Here is a 25242-nt window from a genome sequence, read left to right on the forward strand (position 1 = left end):
AACAAATAATATTTGTTTACTTTTTTAGAGTTTTTTGTAAGACACACTGCTTATTTTTGTAATCATAGAGAAGCTTGCCTTATCTGTTTCTCAGCCCTTTCTAAAGCTTTGTTTATTAATAAGAAAGCTAAAGTAGTTCAGATTCCCACTTTCAACAGATAATCCGTTCTAAGGTATTTTACACTAAATGTGTCACCAGTTGCTGCCAGACTGGGATGGGACACTTTGTCCACCTCTTCTGGGACGTTGCACTGATCATGGGTAAAAAAGGAGTCATTGTCACCACTGAATCACTGGGTGTTTCTACTTTGTTCCTTATTATCCTTTTAATTCTTCTTTATCATCAAAGTGAGATTTGTTTTTACTACAGACTTCCTTTCCCTTGACTGGACTGATCTCCTTTCAGAAGTAATCCACTACCCAATAACAAATGTTATGTATACCTCATCCATCTCTGTCGCATCATGCCAGCGTGACAAGACACAAAGAAACAAATCTCCCTTTCAGAAGGGTTTGGCTGATGGTTTCACAGAACGCACTGTTCAGATTCATCCACTAATTTTAATGTTCTTCCAGGTGAGAAAATGCTGAGAAGTTATTGGCACACACAGAGGCAAAAGCTACGTATCGGTGGTTCAAGCAGAGCTGTTACTTATAGGCTAATATTTTAGGTAATTATCCTAGAAAGGACCGCTGTCGTCATGTAACCTGACAGTTCATGTTTGACCCAAGTCCATGGAACTGCTCAGAAGTTTTGGGGGCTTTTGGTTTTATTTTAAATGTTACGTGCAAGCGAAGTTAAACACAGCAAATCGACAGCTATGCAGTCATCTGCAGCTGAAGCCAAGTTAGCCCGATGTGGAAAACTTCTGAAACTCAATTTGAAGAGTTGTGATGATCCACTTGAGAAAAGCCATGGCCTTTAAAACTGATACTTTTTTCCATCAGCCTGAGTACACTCAGCAAGGAAGAGCAACAAAGGGTTATTGCAGCTTCATCTGCTGGGAGATGTTAGTCACTTACTGTAAAAACTGCTGAAGCAACACCTAAATGACTCTAGATCTGAGCCTCAGGGAATAAGTTAAGAGTGGATTTGATCTTAATTCTGCATTGCCTTGTTTTTGTGATTTTAAAATGCCCTCAACACTATTTGAAGCTAAATATGGTGATGGGGTGGATGTGGTTTGGTGTGTAATACATTGAGCGGGAGACAGTGAAGTCCATGTGTTCCATCACTGTGAGTATAAAAGATGTGGTCATGCTCCAGCCTCTTCCTTAGAAACTAATCCAAGTAAATGCTTCATGGGGTTGAAGTAGGAGCTACTGAAAAATAAAGGGAATATATATATTTTATTTTTTTTTAATTAGACTGTGGTCAGTAGGTCCATTTCTCTCATCTCTGTTGCATGTAACAGAGTTTCAGTCATCAGCAACAGATTTTAATTTAAACGTTTTGCCAGATTTATATTTTCTTATGCAATTTTCTTTTTAAAATTAAGAGCACATGTTTTCCTTTCAAATAACATGCAGAACATTTATTGGCATTTTAAATAAGCCAAAGTGAGTGAGCAACCTTCTTTTTTTCTTTCAAGTCTATTTTTTCCCTACAGGCAAATTGCTGTGGGCTTATGACCCACCCTTTTTATGACACTATTTCAGCACAGATATTCTTAGTTAGAATTCTAAGTTATTCCTTTGAAACAGAAATAGAAATCACCATCTTGGCTAGCAGTTTCTGCAGCTATGGGATTGTCATACGTGCATCCACATGCATACAAGTATGCCATATAAATTCATACGAGATCTCTGCCCTGTCACACAGTTTACATATTTGCATTTTTGTTTCATTTGGGATACTCTGTAAACTAGTGGTTTCTTTCGATTTGTTCTTCTTTGTATGGATTAATAATCATTTGATGAAATGCTTTCTTGTTTGGGGCATGCTGCTATGGCATGGCCATCCTGTAGAATTGCTATGAACTTCTGTATTCTTTGTAGAGAAGACACAGATCTCCTATTTCATTTACTCGTACCCATACAACCGCAATAAAGTCCGTAACATTTTGATTTAAAAAAAAAAAAAAAAAAGCAGCAAGTAGCAATAAAATTTGGGACCTATTATATACTGTGAAGTCTATATTTCTTACATTTAAGCTCTATGTTTAGCACAAGAATAATTGCTTCTGATGGAGTGTTTAAGACGTGCATTTCTCACAGCAGCCCTTGCACCCAAGTTATTGTTTGGACCATGCAAACAATTTGGCAGGCATAGTTCACAAACAGAGATTTGAGCAGCTAGAAAAAGAATTTAAGAAAGCAGTACTGAGAAAGAGGATTCCGTTTTAGAAACAAACCAAGCAAGCATCATGCCTTGAGATCTCGGGCGTGATAAGTGAGATTTTGTAACTGCATCTTCTGTTTTTCCACAGAATTTTTAAGGGAGGACTGTTGGTCTTAAGTTCTGTATTTCATGGATTTTTCACAACTGAGAATTATGTTATCTTGAGGGTTTTTTTCTTAATAGTACTGATTTGCCTACATTTGAGTCTAATAATAGTTTATTAACCCTGGCATGTGGAATAGCGGAATCTTAGCGATGGAAAGTTTGGGATTCGTTTCATTTAGCAGTTTGAAGATATCCACGTCACGCAAAGTTCTCTTATGCAGCAGGTTGTTCGGTTGTAAGCTGCTTCTGCCAGTGACTTTGTTTATGGGAAAAAATAATCTGGCTGAGAGAACTAGACTTATTTTAAAGTAATTAACAAGAACTGTGTCTGTGATCCCCAATATAAGCTTTTTCCAGTCACTTTAGAGAGATTAGATGTCTCTTAACATCGTCTTACTAGCAGTGAAGTTGCTCCAAAAGGACTTCTTTAATCATATTAGTTTCGCTGCCATTGCCCCGTCTTCAGATTCTTTCTTCTTTCCTGATAGAACCAAATCTGGTTTTGCCATCTATTAGGTCCAGCATTAATGCTCCTTTGCATATTAATTAATGTTACTTTGCCTGTAACATTCAGCCCACTATCTTTCGGCTCCCCCGTTTGCAGTCTGAAGGCTCGGAGCCGTTACTTTTTCCATGTGGCAGTAGAAAATGCTGTATCGTGCTGTTTGATTTTTCTAATGGCTTTGTATAAGAATTATTGAATACAGTACGAAGTAAAGCAGAAAGATGAAACAGTTAAGTCAGGAATTCACCCAGTCTCTGTTTTGGCTTGTAACATGATTTATGAATGAATTTTCCCTGTATGGTAAGAAGTTAGCCTTGGCTCCTTATCCTAAATATTTTATCAAACTTTTTAGGAAACTTCTGAGTAGTGTAATAACTTAGTTCCACTTATATGGGGCAGGGGAAATTTAAGGAAGTTCTTTGTTTTAAAAAAAAGAAGGGGAAAAAAAGAAAAAGCAAAGTGGTAGTGGAGGGGGAATGGGCTCTCAAAGAGAGCTCTCACAAATTAAAAGATAATTGTTACTATTCCAGGCAGGATTTGCATTGGAACGGCTATTAAAAAACCCAAATACTATGTATGTCAGCTTAGAACTCAGACCATGCCATTCTACAGAAATTGTAGCTCTGTAGCATTTCTTTGGTTACGTAAAAGCCAGTTAGGCTAATGTTTTGTTATGATCTTAAGGTGAAATTATTTTCTGAAAAATTATGGAAGTATATTGTAGATGATAATTATATACTAAAATGTACGTTTTTAATCTGTATACAGACATAAGAAAAATTAAACGTGCGTAGAGGAAAAGATCAGGAAAGGAAGGAAAGGATCTAGTGCAGATTACGCCATATGAAACATATGTTTGAGATAATGCTGATCTAGCTGAAGTATGTGGCCTGTGCTATACTTCTGTATACAAATGGTGTGCTCATTCCGTCTCTACACATGCATACAGAAAATTTTACCTTTGACATAGTAGGGAATAATGCCAATGAGTAATTAAGAAAGCATGGAAGCAAAAGTCAGCCTTGTGATAAATTTCTGAGATGGTTAATATTCTTCAATACATGTTACAGCTGTGATAGTGGAAGGGCACAACTGAAGGCCTGAGAGGAGATGACGTGTCTTTTACTACACGATACAGTTCAAATAGGTTGAAAAAATAGGCAAATCTCGACTTTTTGTCTCTCAAATCACAGTATTTATAACAATCTGTCTTGGGATGTTAGTGTACCAAGCGATGTTCCGAATAGTCATTCACTTCCCAACTTTGGTCAGAAAGGAATGTTTCTTTTTCAAAGATTTGTAGTAATGTGGTTCTCGGAGACTGCAAATAGATGGTTTAGCTGAATACAGGCAGTATATTAAAAATGTCTAAAGAAGAAAAATAGTAGTTGGAGAGAGAGATCAGTTCAGAGTTCTAGAAGCAGTAACTGGCATTCCAGGGCAATATACAATAATTTTCATCAGATTTTCTTACGAAACCTTTAATAAGCTTGAGCTGAGTCACCTGCATGTGTTTGTAGAACATCAGTTTCTCGTCTCAATAGATTCACATCCTCTGTGAGAGAATTCCAGGGAACTGCACAGTTACTTGTGAAGCAGGGAGGAAAAGGGGGAAATGGCGTGCAAGGTTTTCAGTGAAAACGCTAATTTATGGAATTGTATTTACAAATGAAAACGTATGCGCTTGCAATGTCATATGTTGCAATTAGCTGTAAGGACAGCGGTTTTATGTCGCAGATCTGATGCTGCTATACGTCATTTAAGAAGGTACAGAAGAAATGCAGTTAGAAAAGTGACTAATGAGAGTTAATTGCAAGTGTAAATCTAAAGGAATGAATGTATACTTTCTACTGCTGTAAAGCAGCACTGTGTACTCTGTATACTGTAGGAGTAACACAGATTTACTGCATATAACTTTCATTCCTTGCCCTTTCAAGTTCCCCCGTCGAAGGCAGGCAGCGAGCCGACCCCCTGCTGTTCTGCCGCACCGTACTCCCCTGCTTCTGATGCCACTGCTGCGTTGCACAACACATTTTGCTCCTGAGGACTGAAGGATAATCTGTGATCACATAAAAGAGAGTTGTGGATTCTGAAGTCTGTGACTTGAGTTTTGAAGGTCATGTATCTTATCTATAGTGTTTGCAGAGTCTTAAGGGTTCTCTGCATTGGCCCGTGTCATCCTCCCTTGGCGCGCTCTAGTTCTCTCACCCAGAGGAGGACGTTCTTTGATACATTCCTGGTGCACGTTAGCACATTAAGATTAAATACAATGTATAATTCATAGCAGTGATTGATAAATGATTGATGATACACCAATATCTCATTAGAAGGCAGCAGGTCATTTCTTAAGGAAGAAAAAAAATCAGGGATGGACATTATACGTAGTGATTATGTGCCACAAACTACATTTCTTCACCTATGGGGGAACCCCCTCCAGAAAGGTAAATTTTGCTCCGTCCATGCTTTGGGTGGGGGAAAGCTGTATTCATCTGCATATATGAAGAGAGGGGGAAGAGCAATAAGAGAGGCTAGAAAAAGGGATAGACAATCCTTTGAGTCTCCTTCCTGCCCCAGCTAACAGCCTCTCTGAGAAAATCAAGCGTTTGGTGTTTTGGTTCTTTTTGCTTTTGTGTGTTTGGTGGTTGTTTTTTTACCTTTGCTCTTTATTTCAGGTTATCTGTGATATGGAGAACCAAATCCACAAGCTAAGGGAAGAACTTATTCAGGTAAACGCTCAACGGAAGCAACAGCTGCTGGAGCTGAGCCATCAGTGGGAAGAGGAGAAGGAGAGGGCAGCTCGCGACCACGAGACAGCGGTCAATAAGCTGAAAGTGGAGGCAGAAAAAATGACATTAGACCTGAAAAAGATACATGTGGCAGAAACAGAGAAGGCCTTGGACAAGGTAAGAGGTTTGCATAGGGCTGCTGCTTGTGGCACGGCAAAAAGGGAGCAATAGCCCCAAAAGTCAGATAAGCAAAGTTTCACTGAGGAAAAATGTTTAGGGGTCACTTGAGTTGAAAAAACAGACGTATGCTGTAGATCTGACATTGGATGCCGCAATTGCGGCGGGAGTGTGGAAAGTTTTGTGGTTCTGTAATGAAAGACTTCTCCTCTTCGAGCATGCAGTGGCAGGGGTCGCTGCTGTAGCTGTTCTCCCTGAGAGCAGTGCTGGGGCAGCACCTTCCAGCCGTGTGGCGCTTTAAAAATCCAGATGAATTCAAAGGCAAAGCCAGCCAAGGACTAGGCTAATCACTTTTCCTTTGCTGGAATAGGTAGAGTAGAAAGGGTGGTTCTATCTAACCAAGCTTTTATTCTTTTTAAGAGGGAAAGTTCTTAAGGAGGAAAAAGTTCAGGCTAAAACTGCAAGGAAATTGGGTCTAGTTGCTAACAATGGCTGGTCTACTTTTGCCTGTGAGCATCAGGTGAGCCAGTCCTCTGTGAAAGGCTTGAAAATAGAACTCAATGTTTCAGATACATCAAGGCTTCCCTCCCCATTCTGTTCAGTGGGGTCACTGACTGCGCGTCAGCGCTTGCTGAGCGTCCCCTTGTACCAGCGCCTTGGATTCCAGTATTTCACCACATTAAGGATGATGTGAGCTAAAACATGTGAGTTCTTTATTTCCAAAGCTAAACTAAAAAAAACCCTACTGAATATTTATGGTAGATGCTGTGTATATGTAAGCAGATAGTTGTTGAAGTATCTTTTATATGCATTAATGTAATAAATCATACATTTTATTGCGAAATTATGTACCGTGGCACAAATTAACACTCTGCATATACTGTTTGAACAGCCTTTGTGAAAGTGACATTTCATTTACCTGTGTCAGGTTCTTGGTCTGTAATTTTAAACAGCATTTGTAGGATTATGTTGGAAATCAGCCAGCCTGAAGCCATTAAAATGGCTGTGATCAACAATTCAGAATCTTTTCTGAATGTAAGGAAAGCTCCGCTTGGCATAATTATTTAAAGCCAAGGTCACAGAAAGTATTTAAACCTTTGAAATTCATCGTTAAAGGATTAATTTTAACTCAGGAAGACATTGTCATTTTTGCTTAAAAATGGAATTTGAATCTCAATTCTTTTCTTTCTTTGATCTTTTTTTACATGTGTAGTATAGCTAAAGAAAAGTTAACTTCTTTACATTCTCAAATTAAAGTTACAAATAATCCTTCATAGGGCAATATCTTTAATAGTCTTGAATTGTCATTTCTGTCAGAAATATTATTTTTTAAATTTGTTGGATTTTTTCTACTTTTCAAAAAAAATGGCTAATTTTAAGCTATATTAACTGCTATTGACTTTGTGGTTGCTTTTTTTTTTATTTAACCTACTTCCCTATTTTTACCTCTAATCAGAAGAGCACATGTTGAGTAAAAGATAGGAGGGGGGGAAAAAGTATCACTGTTGGAAAGTCTTTCACAGACATGTGAAAATACCTTGCATTACGCTCAAATCTCCCTTTACGATTCTGCTTTGTTTCTGTCGTCCAAATGCAGAGCGTTAGAACTTGGCCACAAAGTCCAAAAGTCAAATAAAGTAGCTTAGAGGGCAAACTCCATTTAAAGCTCAAAAGTTACTGTTTCAACTAACTTAGTTCAAATCTTGATCCTATTAAAGTCCACAGACCTTCGATGAATGAGACTTTACCCAAGGGGTGTGGAGGGAAGCATCTTAATTGCAACATGAGTCTTGAAACTTGTTTTTAAAAGTCTTTTTCTTTTTCTAGCAAATCTTGTTACCTTGACGTTTAGGACAATAGGACACTTTTTTTCTGCTAATTACGTAAATATTGCTTAAAGATCCAAGGGGAAGCTGAATTTCACTGTTTAGGCTTGGAACATCTGACTGTCCAGATTTTCTGAAGGTCAGTCCATTCCCAAGCGAAGGATCTCATTCCTCTGTGGTCTTTTTTGTGAGTAATAGTGATTTCTGTGTGAATTGCTTTGTATAATTGAGGACCTTTGTTCACGTGAACATGATGAAATGCAAAAGAAATGGCTAACATTTAAGCACAAAGAAAAATCGAAGTCAAAATTAATAGAAGGAGGTAGAAGATTTGTATGGTATTGCCCTCCCCATAGTCCTGCTGCTGTGGGGATAGGAAGGAGGGGAGTTGGGGACAGAGGCAGAAGAAGAGTTTTCATTGCAAGTGCACTGGACGCGTAAATATTTGTTGGTGTTTGTAGACACCTTTTCAGTATTTAGGGACGCATAATTTGCTGAGGTCTTTAATCTTCTCTGCTTAAAAATCTCAACTTTAAAGATAGTACGTTGTTTATTGTTATATTTTACTTGATTAATTTTGTTAGCGATTACAGCATACAGTACCAGAAAGTTGCTCAATAAATGTAGTACGGTAATGTTTTTGAACCTGTGATTCTAAAAGCCAGTATCTTTTGACAGTTATTACATCTCCCAGTCACTAGGGAATGATAAGTAGGAAAATATTTAACAGGTTGCCAAATGGCACTATGTAACCTGCACTACGGGAAAAATAAACATGGTATCTGTTGTCGTGGAAATAATAATAAAGGAAAAAGTCCATAATTTTCCAGTGACCTTCCCTGTTGCAGGTATTATTTTCAATTAAACACCACTTTCTTACAAAGCGAGCTATAGCTGACCTAAATACGCACATTATGAGTAGTGTTGGACCTGTTGTGGACAAGCTGGGCACCTCTGAGGCTTCTCGGTGCTGAGTGCTGCCCCCTGAGCTGCAGGGCTTCTGGAGAAGGTGACGAGGGCTCTACCTGCACTGCAGGCAGAAGCAAGGTCCTTGTCACCAGCCTGGCACGTAGAAGCAGAGCTGAGGTGATACAGGAGCAGCTTGGCATGCAAAGGTGGCTGTTCTTGCTGGCGCAGTGCAGTGATTCATCTTTAGCCTTGCTTTTTGCTAGATCAGGTGCCACAGCCCGATCACACGTGATCACCTTATTGCTCACTTTTTAAGACGTAAGATGGTAGTTATATTAGAGCACAGAATCACCTTATCAGATAAGAATAACAAATTTTAATGTCCCTAAGGTCAGATAAGCCACACTGGACATAAATCAGACAAAAATTCAAGACGACAGCATGGGGAATTTGAAACAGTACTTATCATGTTCTTAGCACTTAAGCACTTTCATAATATCTGTTATCTGTCTCCAACATAAAAATGACTTCAGAGTATCTCCAATTTCTTGTCTCTTAGTTAAGGAATCTTAAATATTGTTTCAGAAGAACACTTGTATTCAATCACAATGGTTTTGATTTACTTTTAAAGTATAGATTTAATTTGCTTGCATGTCATTATAGCAACGATTATAGCATTTTCTGATGTGATGGTAGTTTTAATATTTTATTTGAAGTCATACCTCATTATGATGAAATAAAATGTAAATAAGAAATATTAGAGATACATGGTACTGTAGTTAGGCTCCACTTATGACTAATTTCAGCAGGGAGACAGGTGTGCTGTAGGTTGCAGCAGCAGCACTTACGGCATGAACGCTCATCAGCCAGGTGTAACGGACTGTACAGAGCTTAGGAGCATTTTCAGGTTTGCCAGAAATTACTAAAAGCGAGAGACAAAGTGCATTTCTAAGTGCGTGCAGATGTGAAGCTTGGCTAACTCAACTGTTCGTAACGTTCATCTGTGGTATTTTCTTGGCAAAGAAAATGAGCATTCGAAAAGCGTGACCCGAGCAGATCAGTAGACATGCTAACAATGCTCAAAGGAAGCAACCTTGGAACTGAAAATATCTCATAAAAAAAGCTCTCTTTGAGCAGTGCACATGAGTAAATTGGAGTGGGAGAAAAAGGTGGGGGTTTTTTTATCCTCTCTAAATTATTTTCAAAATTTATCTTTTTATTTACTTCTATATTTAAATAGGTATTTTGACTCATCCTGTTAAATCTTTATGCAGGTTCCAGGAACACTAATTTTATTTCAGTGCTGCTTTTCTTGTGGAGAAGTAATTTACATTTTTGTGTATTGACTGTACTTGAACACACATGATAGTTGATTACAGGATGAAGCTGTAGTCAAAAAAAAAAAAAAAAGAGCCTAACACTTCAGGTTCTGGACTGCAATTCTTCTGATTTCAGTACAGTCGTGAAATGGTTCACTCTGGAGAGCTGGGACTGCAAGGTGGCATGCAACCTGGCCAGAGCCATGCAAATCGTGCTCATAGGTTTTAATAATGTGAGTTGTACTCTTGAGATTTCTGTTATTTTAAATAAAAATGGACATTTACAATGTTTTCTAGTCTATACATGTTACAATCTCTCCACCTATGTCTGGTGGGAAGTCCACATAAAACTAAAATGCCCAGGAAATTCAAAGTAAAGGTTAAAATTTTAAAAAATAGAAATCGGTTAACAATATTGTACTCAGTATAAGTGACGACTTCCCCAATTAAAAATAACTGTTTTATATAATAGTTATGTTGTAATAGAATGTTTTTGTAACAGGGCATTTTTCAAAAATCTGCAGACGGTGTCCTATAATTGGACACTTCATTTTTGAGCAACCTCTGCTTGCACATAGTTCGCAGATAAGGTGCTGATAGTGTGCCCCGGAGAGCATTTCAGTCCTTCCTTTATCATCAAGCTTTGTGATGCTGGATTAAGTAAGTAACAAGTGCAGCCCTAGGATGCAGTCCCGTTGGACATGCTCGTTGGGCATACTTTCATACTGCATGTGTAGGGATATCTTTAATTCACAATATCTGCTCTGGCACTGGTGTCAGTACTCATAGAGATGATGTCATGCTGTTCAGCACTGGCAAAGAAATAGAAGATGAAGAGAAAGAATATGACATCTTCAGAGATTAAAGAGATACTCCAAGAGACACTCTATTAAAAGTATTGTTTCCCCTAAGCAGTTAAGTTACTTCTGCTCATAAAGAATAAGCATCGCATGCTTTCCATTAGCTTACGTTGTTGAATACTGTCCCTCTAGCTGTTGTTCTTCTCTGCCAACTCTGCGTTTCATTAACTACCAAAAACGGTTCCATCTTTGTATCTAAGACCTTCTGGGAACTGGACCATCTCTGCAGCAATCCTGTAGGTTCCCGCTTAGAATTTGTAGCGTAATGGAGTCTTTGATCTGAGTGACACCTTTCACTTCATTAGCTTGAACACTAATAGCCACAGTATGGATAGCTTCATTTATGTGAGCATCCAGATGAACTATTTTCACACTCGTTGCAGCGATGCGCTGGTTATTTACATGGGGGCAAATAGGTCAACCATAAAATGTGGACATGTATTCTTCCCGAGTATAATGATATCATTAAATTGGTATCTAATTATAATGTAGACGTATGTTTTTCTCCTTGCTGAATGCATTCAGGATCTCCACCAGTTGTTGTATATGTGCCATTTTTTTAGACTAAAATTTTTAGATGTTTGTTTGGATTGACTGCATGGATTCTTTTCTTTAGACCTTAGCTATGACTGATCTAGAGAGCTTCTAACTCTTACCAAGAAGAGTTGGATATTCCCTGAGTCTCTTAATTTTTTTCATCATAATCTGAGAACTATTGTCTATTATATTCTCTCTGTTCCTGAGTAGTGTTGGTTTTGTGGTGTCAAGTCTATGTACATTCACTTATGTTTAGTTCTTGGACATTTCTGACACTGTGTTAGTGATTCACCAACTAATATTATTTAAAATGAGCATAGTACTTTGGCTTTGTTGGAGAAAATAAAGAAAAAAGAAATGTATTTCAAAAAAAGGAAAGCTTTGTATAGCAAAGTTAGTGTATGTTAGCACAAGAAGTGCAGATTATTTCATCTATCTTTATAGTACCTTTATAGCAACTCTTGCAATAAAATTTTGCTCACAGATGAGGGGAGAAAACTAGTTTTCTCTCTAGTATGTCCCCTTTTGCACCACTCCTTCTTATTCCTCCGAAGAAAAAGAAAGATGATAGTGCACCAGGAACATGGTCACAGGAATTGCATCATCCCTTAGGGGAGCCATTTGGAAGAGTCTCCAATCAACAGAGCCAAACTTGAAGAAAAATATGGTAGAATAATCTCAGGGATATTTCACTCAAATGAGACTAAACAGAATTTATGGCTCTCTCCCTACAGGAGGTGTTTCAAAGCAATAGTCTTAGTTATTCACAGGGAGTTACTCTGCTTCTACTGCCTCTTTTGTTTTAAAAAACAAAACAAACAAACAAACAAACAAAAACCCCAACCAAACCACAAAAACCCCTCAGAAAACCAAAACAGAAAGCAGGTAAGATTTCGGCCATCAATTTCATTCATAAACCTGGTTCTAGAGGTAACCAAGAGCAGTTGGTATTACTGTCACTGTGGGGAAAAAATACGCACCCGTGAGCATTAGGCTTACTTTTTAACACCTTCGTTAATGTTTGGAGAGGAGATCAAGCAGCACATTATTTGCATTCATGAGTAACACCATAGGGTTAAAAATTAAAATGACGGATGCAATACTGTTAAGAAATGAGAACATGACAAGAAGAAGCGTAATTGAGCGAAATGATAATTTTTGACACAATGTGGAATTTAAAAGATAGCTTTCAACAGGGCAAGGACTGATACAGTTGAAATTAGGGCTCTGTCATACGGCCTGTCCTTCAGTGCGCTTTAGTCACTGTCATATGGATGACAGTTGGTTAGTTGTTTGAGAAGTTTGAGGTATCTGGTATTAATCTAAGTTTTCTATCTAAGGAGCATTCACAGGTGGGTTTTTTTGTCTTCTCTGTCTCCTTTTCAAGTCTGTGTCCCAACACCACTTCCACTTCTGCCTCACCAGGGCACTCTCTGCTTTTTCTCAATTCTGTAACTTTCAGATTGTAGCCTTTGGTCTATATTCGTAAGATTGAGACTTACAAAATCATGAAGATGGTAGATAAGGTGAATGCTGAGTTGTTATTTACTGCCCAAGAACTTGGGCCTAGTTGCTGGAAACTAATAAGAGATTGATCTAAAACTGGTGAAACACATTACTGCTCTAGACAACATAGGGAGCTGCTTGAATTCATTTCCGTGGAGGTTGTGAAAGCAGATATTATAAGCAGGTTCAAAAAAAGATTGAACAGTTTTATGAGCAGCATGTTTGTAACCGGTCACTAGTGGGAATAAGCAGGGATTTCACCTGTAACTTCCTTGACACGGCGGTTGTGGGTGCTGGGGGAATGCGAGGGGTAGGAACTGCCGAAGGGGCCAGGCTCCTGCAGTCCCTGCAAGCAGCATCTCGTGGGCCTCTGGAGGGGACATTGGGCTCGACGGCCCGTCAGCCGGACTCTGGAGGACATACCTGATGTTTTTAGTACAACTGATGTTTTGGTCTTAACTTCCCTGGTTATGAAGTGCAGGAGGCTTTTCCAGTGGCAGAATGACTGTTCTCATTATTTTTTCAGTAGTCTCCTGAGCCTTTCTTCACTATCCAAACAAACTGTAACGCACCAACTTTATCTTGTAATACACGGTTGCTTATTATTTTAACTGTATTAAATATTTTTTAAAGCCTAATTGAATCATTACTTCATTCTCTCCTTTTTCCACAATCCTATGTGTCCTGGAGAAGGCTGATTCACATACGTACAGTTTTCTCTAATTTACCAATTTGACTTATCTTTACATCCCGGGGGACATTATAACATTAGGAAAAACACTGGCTATTTTCCGGTATGGGAGCCGATTGTAATGGGAGATTACTTTTTTTTTTTTTTAAACAGCTCGGCCAGTTCATTCTTAGATTCTTTCAGAATTATTGAATGAACGCCCTCTCGCCTGGGTGCCTAGGCAGGGTGAGAGGGCGGCTCCTACAACCGGTGCCCTGTTCCTGGATCCCGGTACCTGCAGCGATCACTGCTGATTTCACTGGGACCGGTTCATGGTTACAACAGTAACAGCTGTTTGTTACCTGGGATTAGTAAATACTAAGTGGAAATTCCTCCTGCATCCCATGCCATGCACTCTGCGTTTTTATTTTTCTTGAACGTTTCTGGAGTGCCCCACGGAATGTGTCCATCACATCCCTGCTTAGGTCAGTATTTGGATGTTTAATTTTTTCACTGTAGCTTTATTTTAGAGAAAATGCGCAGTTATCAAGACCAAACTAATATAAAACATCTTTATTGCATATTGAAATTCTGGCACAATTTGAAGACATTGTTTACACTGATTTGCTCTTTCTTCATATTTCTATAATAAAGAAAAGCTGCAGGTGGCTTTTTTTTTTTTTTTTCCTTTTTGGAGGGGAAGGAGTGTTTGGGAAATAGGGAAGGGGTAAAACGATGTTGTTAGTCCTTCAGAGTCTTTAATGTGAAGAAACAAAAGTGTTCCAAAACGACTTGCTTACAGCTGCAGAACATGTCATGGAGTAAAACCCACCTTCATTAAATGGGTGAGAAAGAATTCTAATTGTTTTGAAGTTCTTATGATCAGTCTGTATATGCTTCATTGTAATGTGATACTAAAGTACCTCAATTATGATTTGTATATTTTGGTGCCAGGAGGTTTTTTTTTTCTTATGCTGAATTATTAAGTTCTGTCAGCTGCTGGGCTGTCATATAGAGATACAGTAAATCACATTATATTTTGTCATGGATTACACAGAGCAATAAATTTGGGAACAGAGATCAAAGTAGTTTCACAATCACATCTGAGTGTAGGAGGGGTGTTTAACTTGTAGAAAATCTGATTTAGGTGAAACTGTTGCAGTTCTTGTGTGAATTTGAAATGAATTCGGGTGTTTGCTTGAAAATGAATAAGGTACAAATCCCCAAAAGAGTTCTTCTCTATTTAGTTCAGAGGAGCTAATTCTGACCTATAGCTGCAGGACGGAGAACGGATAAATAATTAAACATTGGGAACGTTAAGAGTCTCGCAATGTCTTATTTATGTTTTTAATTGCTTTTGTGATTGAGCAATATATTCCATTCTCTTTTTAATTGGTACTTTGCTGGACTTGCGCATAGTTAGTCATGGGTACAGTAATGCTTTCTGGCTCCGTGAAGTTGTCGTTCTTTTTGGGAAGCTTTGTTGTATTTAAAACTACAAAAAGTAATCCAGCGTAATCTTGCTAAGGAACACCGATTGCTTCAGATCATAGATTTGTTAGGGGATTTTGTCGTATTTTGAATGTTTGTCTTCCCAGCTGTAGGAGCTTAACTTTTGTTGGGCTCTCATCTAATGATGTAACTTAGTAATATCGAATTAACTTAGTAATACCGAGTCTGTCCTTTTGTTTCCAGTTTTCCTTCTATTCAATAAAAAAAATTTTCTCTCAGAATGATACATACACAGGATTTTTTTCTAGTCATTGTCTTCTTAACACTTGTTTGTTATTGCCACAAAATTCAACTTATAACAGCAATGGAAAATCTAAAAAATGAAAATCACATTCTTATCCCTTTATAATCCTTTCAGGAGCCTTATAGTCTCTACTTGGCAAAACTCAAGGTGTGTAAACTTAGCTGAGATACAATGATAAAGTGGATGGGTCTCAGAAATCTCCAATTTCTGGAGGAATCGTGTATTGTAACGCTTACATTAAGTAGCCTTTAACTGAGTCAAATCATGGATCAGTGTCACGTCTTGGTACCGTTGCCTGCTATTTGTAGGGGAAACATTAGCTTTGACTTGCATCTTCAAAGATGTTTAGCAGCCTGTTGCTCCGTGACTTGACTGGGTGTCAGCTGTTCGGGTACCAAAACCATCTGGGCCTGAGTGATACAAGCTATTCTGTAAACTCTTTATACTAGAGCGGGGAGAGAGACAGAGGGCACGTGAGCAAGTGAGGTGCTTGTGTAGCAGAGGTGCCCAGTATGGCTGATGAATAAAGGCAGCTTGTAAAAGCTCAAATAATTCCCATTGAATGCATGTTTTATTTGTTAAGGCTCTGAAAAAGAAAATGCCACCACTTTTGATAGAATGTCTTAAACCCACTTTAAATAACCGTCTTAATTTGGTTGGACAGAAGAAACCCAGGAAATATTAAAAATTGTAATCCAGGCATGTATTTGTGCTGCCCCAGGTTTAGGCATGTAGCTGTGGGAAAGCTGGGCTTCAGCACCCGAGTGTGCAGAGTGCTGCAGTCTCAACAGCTTCACCAGGTTTACTCAGTTCATCTTATTTGGATGTTGAGCAAAAGAAGGAATCGTGCCATGGTGTGAGCGCCACCCGCCTCCGAGCTGTTTTGGCAAAATGTTGCAGTACATCGTCAGATTAAACTATAATTCGCTGCCTGTCCTTTTACGTGCCTGATACATGTATCAGCACTCTCTTGTATAAAGTATCTTTAAGGTATTGAACAGTTTCATGTGGCAAACCTAGGCTCTTAATCTGGTTTTAAAACTGTGTGTTGTATACAAGGCTTGTACGTTAGGCCAAATCATGCAGTTGGTTTTAAATAAGGTGCCTGGCTCACTGCAACACTGAATAGAAATCGGTATTGGTGAAGCTAGGAAATATTTAGATGCTCAGTAAATCCATTTAGATGAAGCTAGTAATTATGTACTAGTGTACGTAGTGTAGCTTTGGCATCAGACACCATGCAGTTGGGGTCTCATAGGAGAATTTTTGAAAGTTAAATGTCTGTATTTAATTTCTCTACATAATTTCAGAATGATTAGAAATACACTGTTAGGTTAAATGAAAAGACTGGAAACCAGAGTTTTCCTGAGGCACAAATTGCACAAGTAGTTTTTCAGTAGGCCCCCATTAAGGACAGAATTGCAATATACGGCAGAAAGGCAATTCTCCATGCAGGTTGTGTCAAATTCATTTCTATTCATTTCTGGTGTTTTTCCCAATGAAAAGTACTTAGCACATGAATGAGAGGGGCTTTTTCTCCTAAAGATGTATGTTTAAATAAAAAAAAAGATTTATAGACCTACAAAAGTGGAATGTAAAATAGAATATTAATAGGATTTGTGGGTATGACAGATTGGGATTTCTATCATTCATTTTCAAACCCCTTGAAGTCATTTGGTACTTGACTAATTATTCTGTTAACATCATTTTGGATATTGAACTATTTTTAATGGTCTTTTGGGTGGCTCAAATTACATATTTGAACTGGTATGCTATTTTCACTGTTATGCAGAGGTTCAGCTTTCCATTTGTTATCTGATTGGTGGGGAGAGCAGTAGAAAGAACAAGACTATTGGTGTAGGAAGTCACTCGCTGTCAGTGTTAGAGGCACATAAGGAAAATATGTTTCAGGCTTTGAGGTGCAAATGAAAGTTTCGTGCACAGTCCGATGAACTTAAAAGGTGATCTGCTAATCTCCAAAGTTTAAACAGATACTGGACAGAGTGTTTTAACACACTTACTAACAAAAATTGCTACGTTTAGCCATTCTGAAGGTCACTTTCTTTTGACATCTGTCAAATTACACAATCTTGAATTTTGGTACAAAGCATAATGCTGTCAAACTTAAATAGAAATATTCCAGAATGTGGAGTGGTGTGTTGTTTTTTAAGGTAAATGGGCCCCATTTACATTAGTTCTTTGATGTTAAATTCTTTGCTGCACATCAGAGAACAGTTGCTTCTTCCCTGGAGCAAGTTTTCTTTCTTCTCCTTCCCCCACCCTTTGATTTTTTTTTTCCTTCCTTTTTTTTTTTTTTTTTAGTTTGCTTACACTTTTATCTAACTAATTATGGAGCATCAGCTTATGTATGGCCATCATTTAGCTAGTTGCAGGCATTTTGAAAAATAGATATTTCATAGCTAGTACAGTTTTCTTAAATCTGCTTTTCTGTTAGTGAATATGGGTGTGTATATATAACCCTCTAGTTTATCAGGGTTATATTTGTGGGGGTTTTGTTGTTTGTTTATGTTTTGGGGAGATTGAAATCAAACACTACTGAATCACTCGCAAAACTGTAATTCGTGTATAGATGAACAGGATTTCACTATGCATCCTTAACTCCTGCAGATCTAGCCATACTTGGGTTGCAGGAGTTAGTTTTTATATTAATTTTGTAGCATAACTGAAATCTAACTTTCCATACAAAAGTCACCATTCCAAAGCTGGAAGATATAGAACCATAGAATCGTTTAGGTTGGAAGAGACTTTTAAGGTCATTGAGTCCAACTGTAAACTTAATGCTGCCGAGTCCACCACTAAACCATGTCCCTGTGCACATATTTATACTGTTCAAAAAATTCTTAGCAGCTGCATTTTTGATAAACGTTCAAGACATCCTAAACGCCTTCATGGATGTTGATGCAAGATGAAGTTGTCCATGTACCTGCCAACCCCGTAGTGCAGCTGGAGAGGCGGCCATGCAGCGAGCAGCCCCTGGGGCTGTTCAGTGCATGTGTTCCGTCGAGTGGAACTAGAACTAAAAGTCTCCTCTAATACGTCTTGTACCTTAAAAAGAGCATGTAAAGACTGTAATGAGGGTAGGGCACGGTATGCTTTGTGGTGTGGTCCCATCGTAGAGCCTTTGCTCTTTTATTCTTAGTAATGCTGTTCTGTTTCATGAAAGGAAAAAATGAAAATCATGCTGTGTTAGAATAGCATCCATTAACTCAGATACCACATCTGTAGTGCTAATACCATTTTTAATTTTTACGTGAGATGTTTTGTTGAAGTCGGTGCAGTTTTGCTCAGCAATCACAATATGATGCTTTAAGGCTTGTTATAGAATTATAGTTGGTTTTTAAAACCAATTAACTGTAACAAGGATATAATCTTTTTAATGCAAAAGTCTTCACTCTGTAATATAAAATAACTGCATGTGAAATTGTCATAATCAGATAATTTTAGCTAAAATATGTATTAACTGTGTGAAACTAAACAGAAGTTAATTTTTGAATCAGTGGGATTCCTCTATGGCTTATCCAATTTAAGCCTTTTTGTTATAAAAATGGATATTACAATTGATATTTCTGACAAGTTTTTGCCAAGTGTGAATTTCAACAGCTACCTCTCGCACACGGAAGACCATTAACTATATTTGCAGTGCTGCCCATTGCTATAAAAAGAGTTAGACTTTAATGAATACTGGCTGACCCTCCAAATGTTCACCTTCCAGTTGGATTCTTATTCATTATGTTTCTGAAATAGCATGTAACCTGAAAGTGAGGGAATGCCCTTAAAATAATACAGAAGCAGCTTATGCTTCATATAGTGCATGAGCCTGTTAGAGAAGGAGCAGCCCAGGAAAATGCTGCTGGTGTACACGGTGCCATTTTTAACCTTCTCGTTTAGTCAAGATAAATGTAACATAAATCTTTCGCGATGTTCAGTGTACACAGCTATGTGTAGTCACTTTGCACTAAGCTATTTCTTAAAAAACAAAAAAAGATGCGCTTTTTTTGGTGTGGCAGTGCTACCCGTGCCCCAGGGGGGTAGGTTTATGCCTCCCTAGGCTGCAAAGCAACAGCCTATAGGCACGACTGTTAAGTCAAGTCACTATTGAATTGGTTTAGTCGCAGGTTTTAAAAAGGGAACATTTTCATATTTCAGCAGTAAAAGAAGATAAGGGAAAAAAGTGTTCCTGTGCATCACCATGAGTTAGATATTTTCAGCTGACCAGTGTGATATAACTTGTAGAAACTGCCTTCTGTAGAGCTTCGCTGGTGCTCCCTGTGCAGTTTGTGGTGATGTGAGACCTGTACGGTGTTACAGATGCAGAGAGAAAAGCTGAATTCAGCAGGTGTCCATGGTTTTTAGTGCCACAGGGTCTAGACAGCCAGTTCTAGACAGCTAGAGCCAGTCTAAATGTGGTTTTGCCATCTCCAGTGGAAGTTTTGGTAGCTCAGTGCTTCTGAAAATCAGACCCCTTCAAATAAGGATGTTTGGGATTGCAAGTAAATGCAAGAATCTGTGGTTTGTTGATGACTGGGAGACAACTTATAAATATTTTGCTAATTGGAATTTGTTAAAGCCATTATAAAACACAATGTTGTAATTTCCTTTAAATAAACTGGTAGGATATACTTTCTTTGCCCTCAGGAATAAAACACTGGAATTTCGCATATCTATCTTCTGGCTTGCCACTGTCACATCTATCAGAGGTCATCCTGGTTCCACTCAGTGCTCTAATTTGTTTATGAAAGTTATGGGTGTTTTAAAAAATTATTTATTGGGATTTATTCAATGGGTTCAGGAGGTTATAAAGCTGCTTCTATGAAAGATGAAGACTTTTACCCCAGGCAAGTTGAGTGAGAGCAGCTGTAATGTGATCTTCTTTGCAGTGCCTTGCTGACTAGTGTCTCTCCCTTTCTGGGAGCAACAGTAATTTATACTATTCCTGTAACTTATTTTTTACTTTTTTCCCTAAAGATAAACTCGCAGTTTCAGTCACTTTATGATATGCAATGGTGGTAAAACGTAATCTGAACTAGATGATAGTGCAGTGGAAAGAGTGTTAACATGGGTCAGCCTGAGTACAAAGAGAAATGTAGCATGCACAGAGCTGTCTGGCACGACTGCTTCTGTGTTACTGCTCCCTCTTCATTAATGCAGCCCCACAATATGCCCTTACGGTGTTTGTGGCACACTTTAAATGATAAATGTAGAAGAAGTGGAACTTAATTTATCCGGTGCTCCAGAATTCTTGTATATGATATTTGAAACCAATATGTAGTGCCATTATCTTTATTTATAACAAAAAAGAACCAGAACGTGTTCTCAAACATTACGCTCAGATTTGATAATCGGTTTTGTTTAACTTTTTGGGTAGGTTTCTTAGTACCAACAAACAGATGAAATACAGAGACCTCCATATGTTTCATAATTTTGGAATTTGAAGGGATTTAAGATCTTAAATTGCAGTATCATGTAAACGTTAAGATTATTTTTAACTGGCTGTAATATATTAAGCTGCACCATACATAACTGCCTGGATTGTACAGGAGGATTCGAGCCCTGTCATGCTTGGCGGTGATTCGCAAACACTGTCTGCAACTTTAAGCCCCTAAATTTATAGTCCAGTAAAATCAATAAGACTATTTGCTTGAGTGAAATCCCTGGTGTTTGCAGAACTGGAGTTTCAGTCTTGCAACTGGATCCAAGCAGGGTTCAGAGGATTCAGGGGGCCCCCACAGCTTCTGTGGCCCCCAAAACAGGCGCTGGCACACAGGCAGCTGGGTGGAAGGAGCTGGATGCTGTGCCATAAAACTAAGGATGACAGATCAAAGATTTGAATGCGAGGTCAGATAGATTTTGAAAACTTAATCAGCTTAAATTTGCTTCAGAACTCAGCTTCATGATATTCTGTCCCCCTAAGAAAATATTTTTCTTAGACACCTGTCCTCAAATTTTGGAGCCAAGAACACAACAGCGCTTAGCAGTTCATGTGAGGACAGCGTTTTGAGGGCGGTCTATCGATGTAATACTGTGGCACTTGGCAAGAAAAATACAAATCAGAATTGTGTCCTGAAATTTAATCTAATTTATTTTTTAGCTGTTATTGAATTGTCTGAAATTAAATTATTTGAGGAAAAAACCGTAAGAGCTATTTTTCCCCAGAATTACAGAAATATTTGCTTATTGGATTCCAATATGACAAAGCAGCCTTGTTTTCGGTTTGTTTTATTCTTTATCTTTGAGTTGTGCAAAAAAAAATGCTAGGAGAAGGAAAGAGCTGCATGTCCAAGAGCTCCCAGCTGGTTCAGCTGCACGTTGGGTTGATTTTCAGTGTAATCACCACCTTTAAAAAAGAAGGGACGTGCAATGGGACAGAGGCAGTTGCAGACACCAAGCTGAGACACGAAGTCGTGTCCTCCATGTCGCGCTGTATCCTTGCAGCCTGTGCCTGGGACTTTCTCCTTTCCCTTTCCCTCCATTTAGAAACAAAGTCACCCCGATAAACTCATGTGTGTGTTGCCTCTCTCCCCCTGCCACACACACACACTCTCGCTCTTTTTTTTCTTTAATCCGCAGAAGTCTTTATGTTTTTCTAATAATTGGCAGCAGAGGTACAATTTCTCCCCTCTTTTAAGTGATGAATAGTTGGCCCAAGATCAAAGGCAAGCCCTTGCGGTTTTTTGGCTGCCACAAAAGGGCGTTGGAGTTGGCGCGGGTCCCAGCCGCTCAGCGATAGGCATGTGGATGAGGTGCCAAGCGGAGGGGTCGGTGGCAAAGTGTCTGTACACGTTCTTCATCTGAGCTAATCTGGTTGTCTTTTGTGTGTATTTCAGGCAAACAGCCGGCTGAGGCAGACTGAGAAAGAGTACAGTCAGAAGCTGGCTAAATCCTCGCAGGTAGGTAGCGAGAAGATGGGAACCTCACGTGAATCCATTTGATTTGGAAACTTGATGAAAAGTGTAATTGCTTCTGCTTGTAAGTGTAGGTCTTGATGATCAAGAGAAGCCATAACCGTTTCCCAAATCAAACATCAAATGTCTTTCTTGCAGATTTTAACCTTTAAAAAACAGACCATTAAGCTGACTAGAAAACATGGGTGGGTTTTTTTGAGTTCTACATTTCATCTTATGCATCTACTTATGTCCCTGCCCACAGCATGGAGGTTGGAAATAGATGATCTTTAAAGGTCTGTTCCAACCCAAACCATTCTATGTTTCTATGTTTACTTGCTCCTCTTGGGTCCTCAGGAGAGGAAATGGAAAGGAAAGGAAGGCAAGGTGTCCCACCAGTGACCACATCTCATAAAGTCAGGAACAGTTGCACAACTGGGGCTTGCATTGTGTGTCACAAGGCGGTGTTTGCCCGCGCAGCCGGTGGCAGGGCAGCAGTCCCAATTGTGCCACCTTGATGTTTGTCACTCCTCCTAACCAGTTCAGCATTTTTTGCCCAAAATAACACTCTGAAGAACGTCAGTGTCCTGAAAGCAAACTGGTTTTGACTTGAGTTTTTGTTCCTCAGAGTAGTCTTTTGAACATGGAAGATGAAAATGTGTGTTGAATTTACATATATGCTTAAAGGTGACAAGACAGGATGATTTTTAAATATTTCAGCTTTCAGTCTGATTGACAGGTGGTACCAAAGTGTAAAAAATGATTGAGATGCAACCAGAAGTTAAGCTTTTAATAATAAGAAAATTGTCACACGGATTTATGTGGAGGTGTCATCCTTCTTATTCCTCCCAACCACCGCAATATGCTGCCTTTTACTTGCAAAGTGTGTTTTCAGCAATAGTAATAAGTCTAATAATACTCTTTTAAAATCAATAAAAACACTACAAATAATGGTTTAGAAGCCTCAAACCAGGCAGAGATGATCCATGAGAATGACAAAAATCTGCAAACTTTACTGTTTTACAAACACTTTAAAATATTTTTCAAGTCCTGATTTCAGCTTTTCAGCTACCCTTGAGTCTTATTCTCTTGTCCAGAAGTTTGGCTTTACTTCTTTCAGTGAACTTTATTGGACTATCACTTTTTCACACTACATTTTTGAGACTGCATGTATGAGAATCATTAGTAAATACATTTTTACATTATATTTCAAAACCTAATGTGTATTTTTCTGCACATTTACTTGCATACAGAGACGTTGTGGGGTCTCCATCCTTGGAGATACTCAAAACCTGACTGGGCATGATCCTGAGCAACCAGGTCTGGGTGACACTGCTTCGAGCTGGTCCCTCCCACCCTCAGCAGTTCCATGGTTCTGTCATAAATCAGAGAGAATGCTCTCCTGAATGCCTTTTTAGTCATTTGTTGAGAGCCTTATTTAGAAAGAAAGAAGGAAACAACAACAAAAAAACCCTAGTTTTTTATCTTGCCATTTGAACCTGAATAGCAGAAAATTGATAAAGCTGAAAAAGTAACATTTAATGCATGCCAGACCTTGAGGAAGAGATCCTTTTCCTTGCTAACTCTGACACCTTTTGGCATTGTCATTTTTATGCTGTTGTCATGCCTGTTGAGGGTAAGCAAAAGTCAGCCTCTCTATGCCAGACATAGTTTACTGTCAGAACAAGAAGGGTCTTGGTCCGTTCATTAAAGACAGGTGACATAATTTAAGCATCTCAATTTTTAAACAAGAGGTGAGGGAAATTGCTTTAGTTGTTACAGTGGGAACATCTAGGTAGTGTAGTGTGAAGTAATAACTATTTAACCTAAATGTCATAATAAATTTTGTCAGACTGAAATTTATTGGCCTGCAGAATAGTCTCAAAATGGAAAAATTTTGAGACATGGTTTTGTTTAAGCGAGCTACGTTGCTGTAGCTCATACACTGTTCTCTTTATTGGGGAGAGATGGGCCCAATGGCCAGAACTGGCATTCCTCTGTGCTCTCTGTGGCAGACACAACACATACATCATATGTCAGGGCTATTTGGCACAATGACGGAGTTTCACCCTGATGTCTGAATTTCTTTACTTTTGTGGGTTTGAATCAAATCCCTAAAGTTACATGAACATAGGTTTTTTTTGTAGCTCGCTATTAATAATAGGTCAATTGCAACTTTTTTTGTGGTCATGTTGCTGACAACATCTGTCTAATCTTACTCTCTGTGGCCTCTTGGAACATTCGCTTTTAACACCCACACAGAGAAGATATTTCAAGAAATTTCCTCTGAAGTTTATACAAAGTAAACAGATTTTTTTTTTCGCTGAAAAGTACTGCACAAAGCAGATCTTTCTCCATCAGTTCATGCTGAAATTTCTGTGCATGCATTTCAGAACTCCTATGCTAGTCCAGGGTCCCAGCCCAGTAAAAGCTTTAAATTTCACTTTTGTGTTATATTAAAGGGTTTGTTATTTCGTTTTCTTTTTCAAAAGTGACAAAATGGAACATACACACAGTGGTATAGGTTTGCACGGCTTCAAGTTGTTATCTTAGTAATTTAGAGGATCCGTGGCTTTCTCCTGCTTTCTCACTGCATGCGTTAAACACCTAGCAAAGCCAAATTCGTGCAACTTGTGTGTCATCTAAATGACGATCTAATTTGCAAACCCGGTGATACTGCTTAATTCTGCCTAAAGTGGTACACCTATCTAGATAATCTCTGAACTTTGGCCGATTGATCTCATTAAGAGCAAATAGCCTTCCTAGTGATTGGTGTATTATCTTTTTTTTAATACGTATTTGTTTTTAGAAAAGAAATGCAGAAATATCCATGTAGGGTTTTACTCATAATCTTTGTTACTTTCTGGGGTTTTCTGGTAGTAAACCAGATAAATAAACTTAGAGTTGAGTTTTAATCAGTCCTTTTCCCCTTCCCCAGCGATTCCAGTACTTTCATTTGTAGAGTATTTCTTATTATGTTAGTCCTAAAAGTGTTAGTAGTTCTTAAAAAAAACCATTTTCCCCTAAATAATAAATATGGCCTTAGTATAATTAAATGTTTCTCTATCAATGAGGAGGCCTTGCAAACACACAGCTCTGAGCA

General features: G+C 38.5%; 1 protein-coding gene across 8 annotated transcripts in view; it reads left to right on the forward strand.

Moving 5' to 3' along the window:
- Positions 1–25242, forward strand: part of CEP112 (centrosomal protein 112) — a 173201-nt gene that overhangs the window by 104651 nt on the left and 43308 nt on the right. For all 8 annotated transcript variants that reach the window (XM_064467132.1, XM_064467135.1, XM_064467134.1 and 5 more), the window contains 2 exons: positions 5624–5854; positions 22083–22145. In XM_064467132.1, coding sequence (XP_064323202.1) covers positions 5624–5854; positions 22083–22145 — 294 coding nt within the window. The remainder of the gene's footprint in view (positions 1–5623; positions 5855–22082; positions 22146–25242) is intronic.

Source organism: Phalacrocorax carbo, chromosome 16 (assembly GCF_963921805.1).
Source record: "Phalacrocorax carbo chromosome 16, bPhaCar2.1, whole genome shotgun sequence".
Lineage (NCBI taxonomy): Eukaryota > Metazoa > Chordata > Aves > Suliformes > Phalacrocoracidae > Phalacrocorax > Phalacrocorax carbo.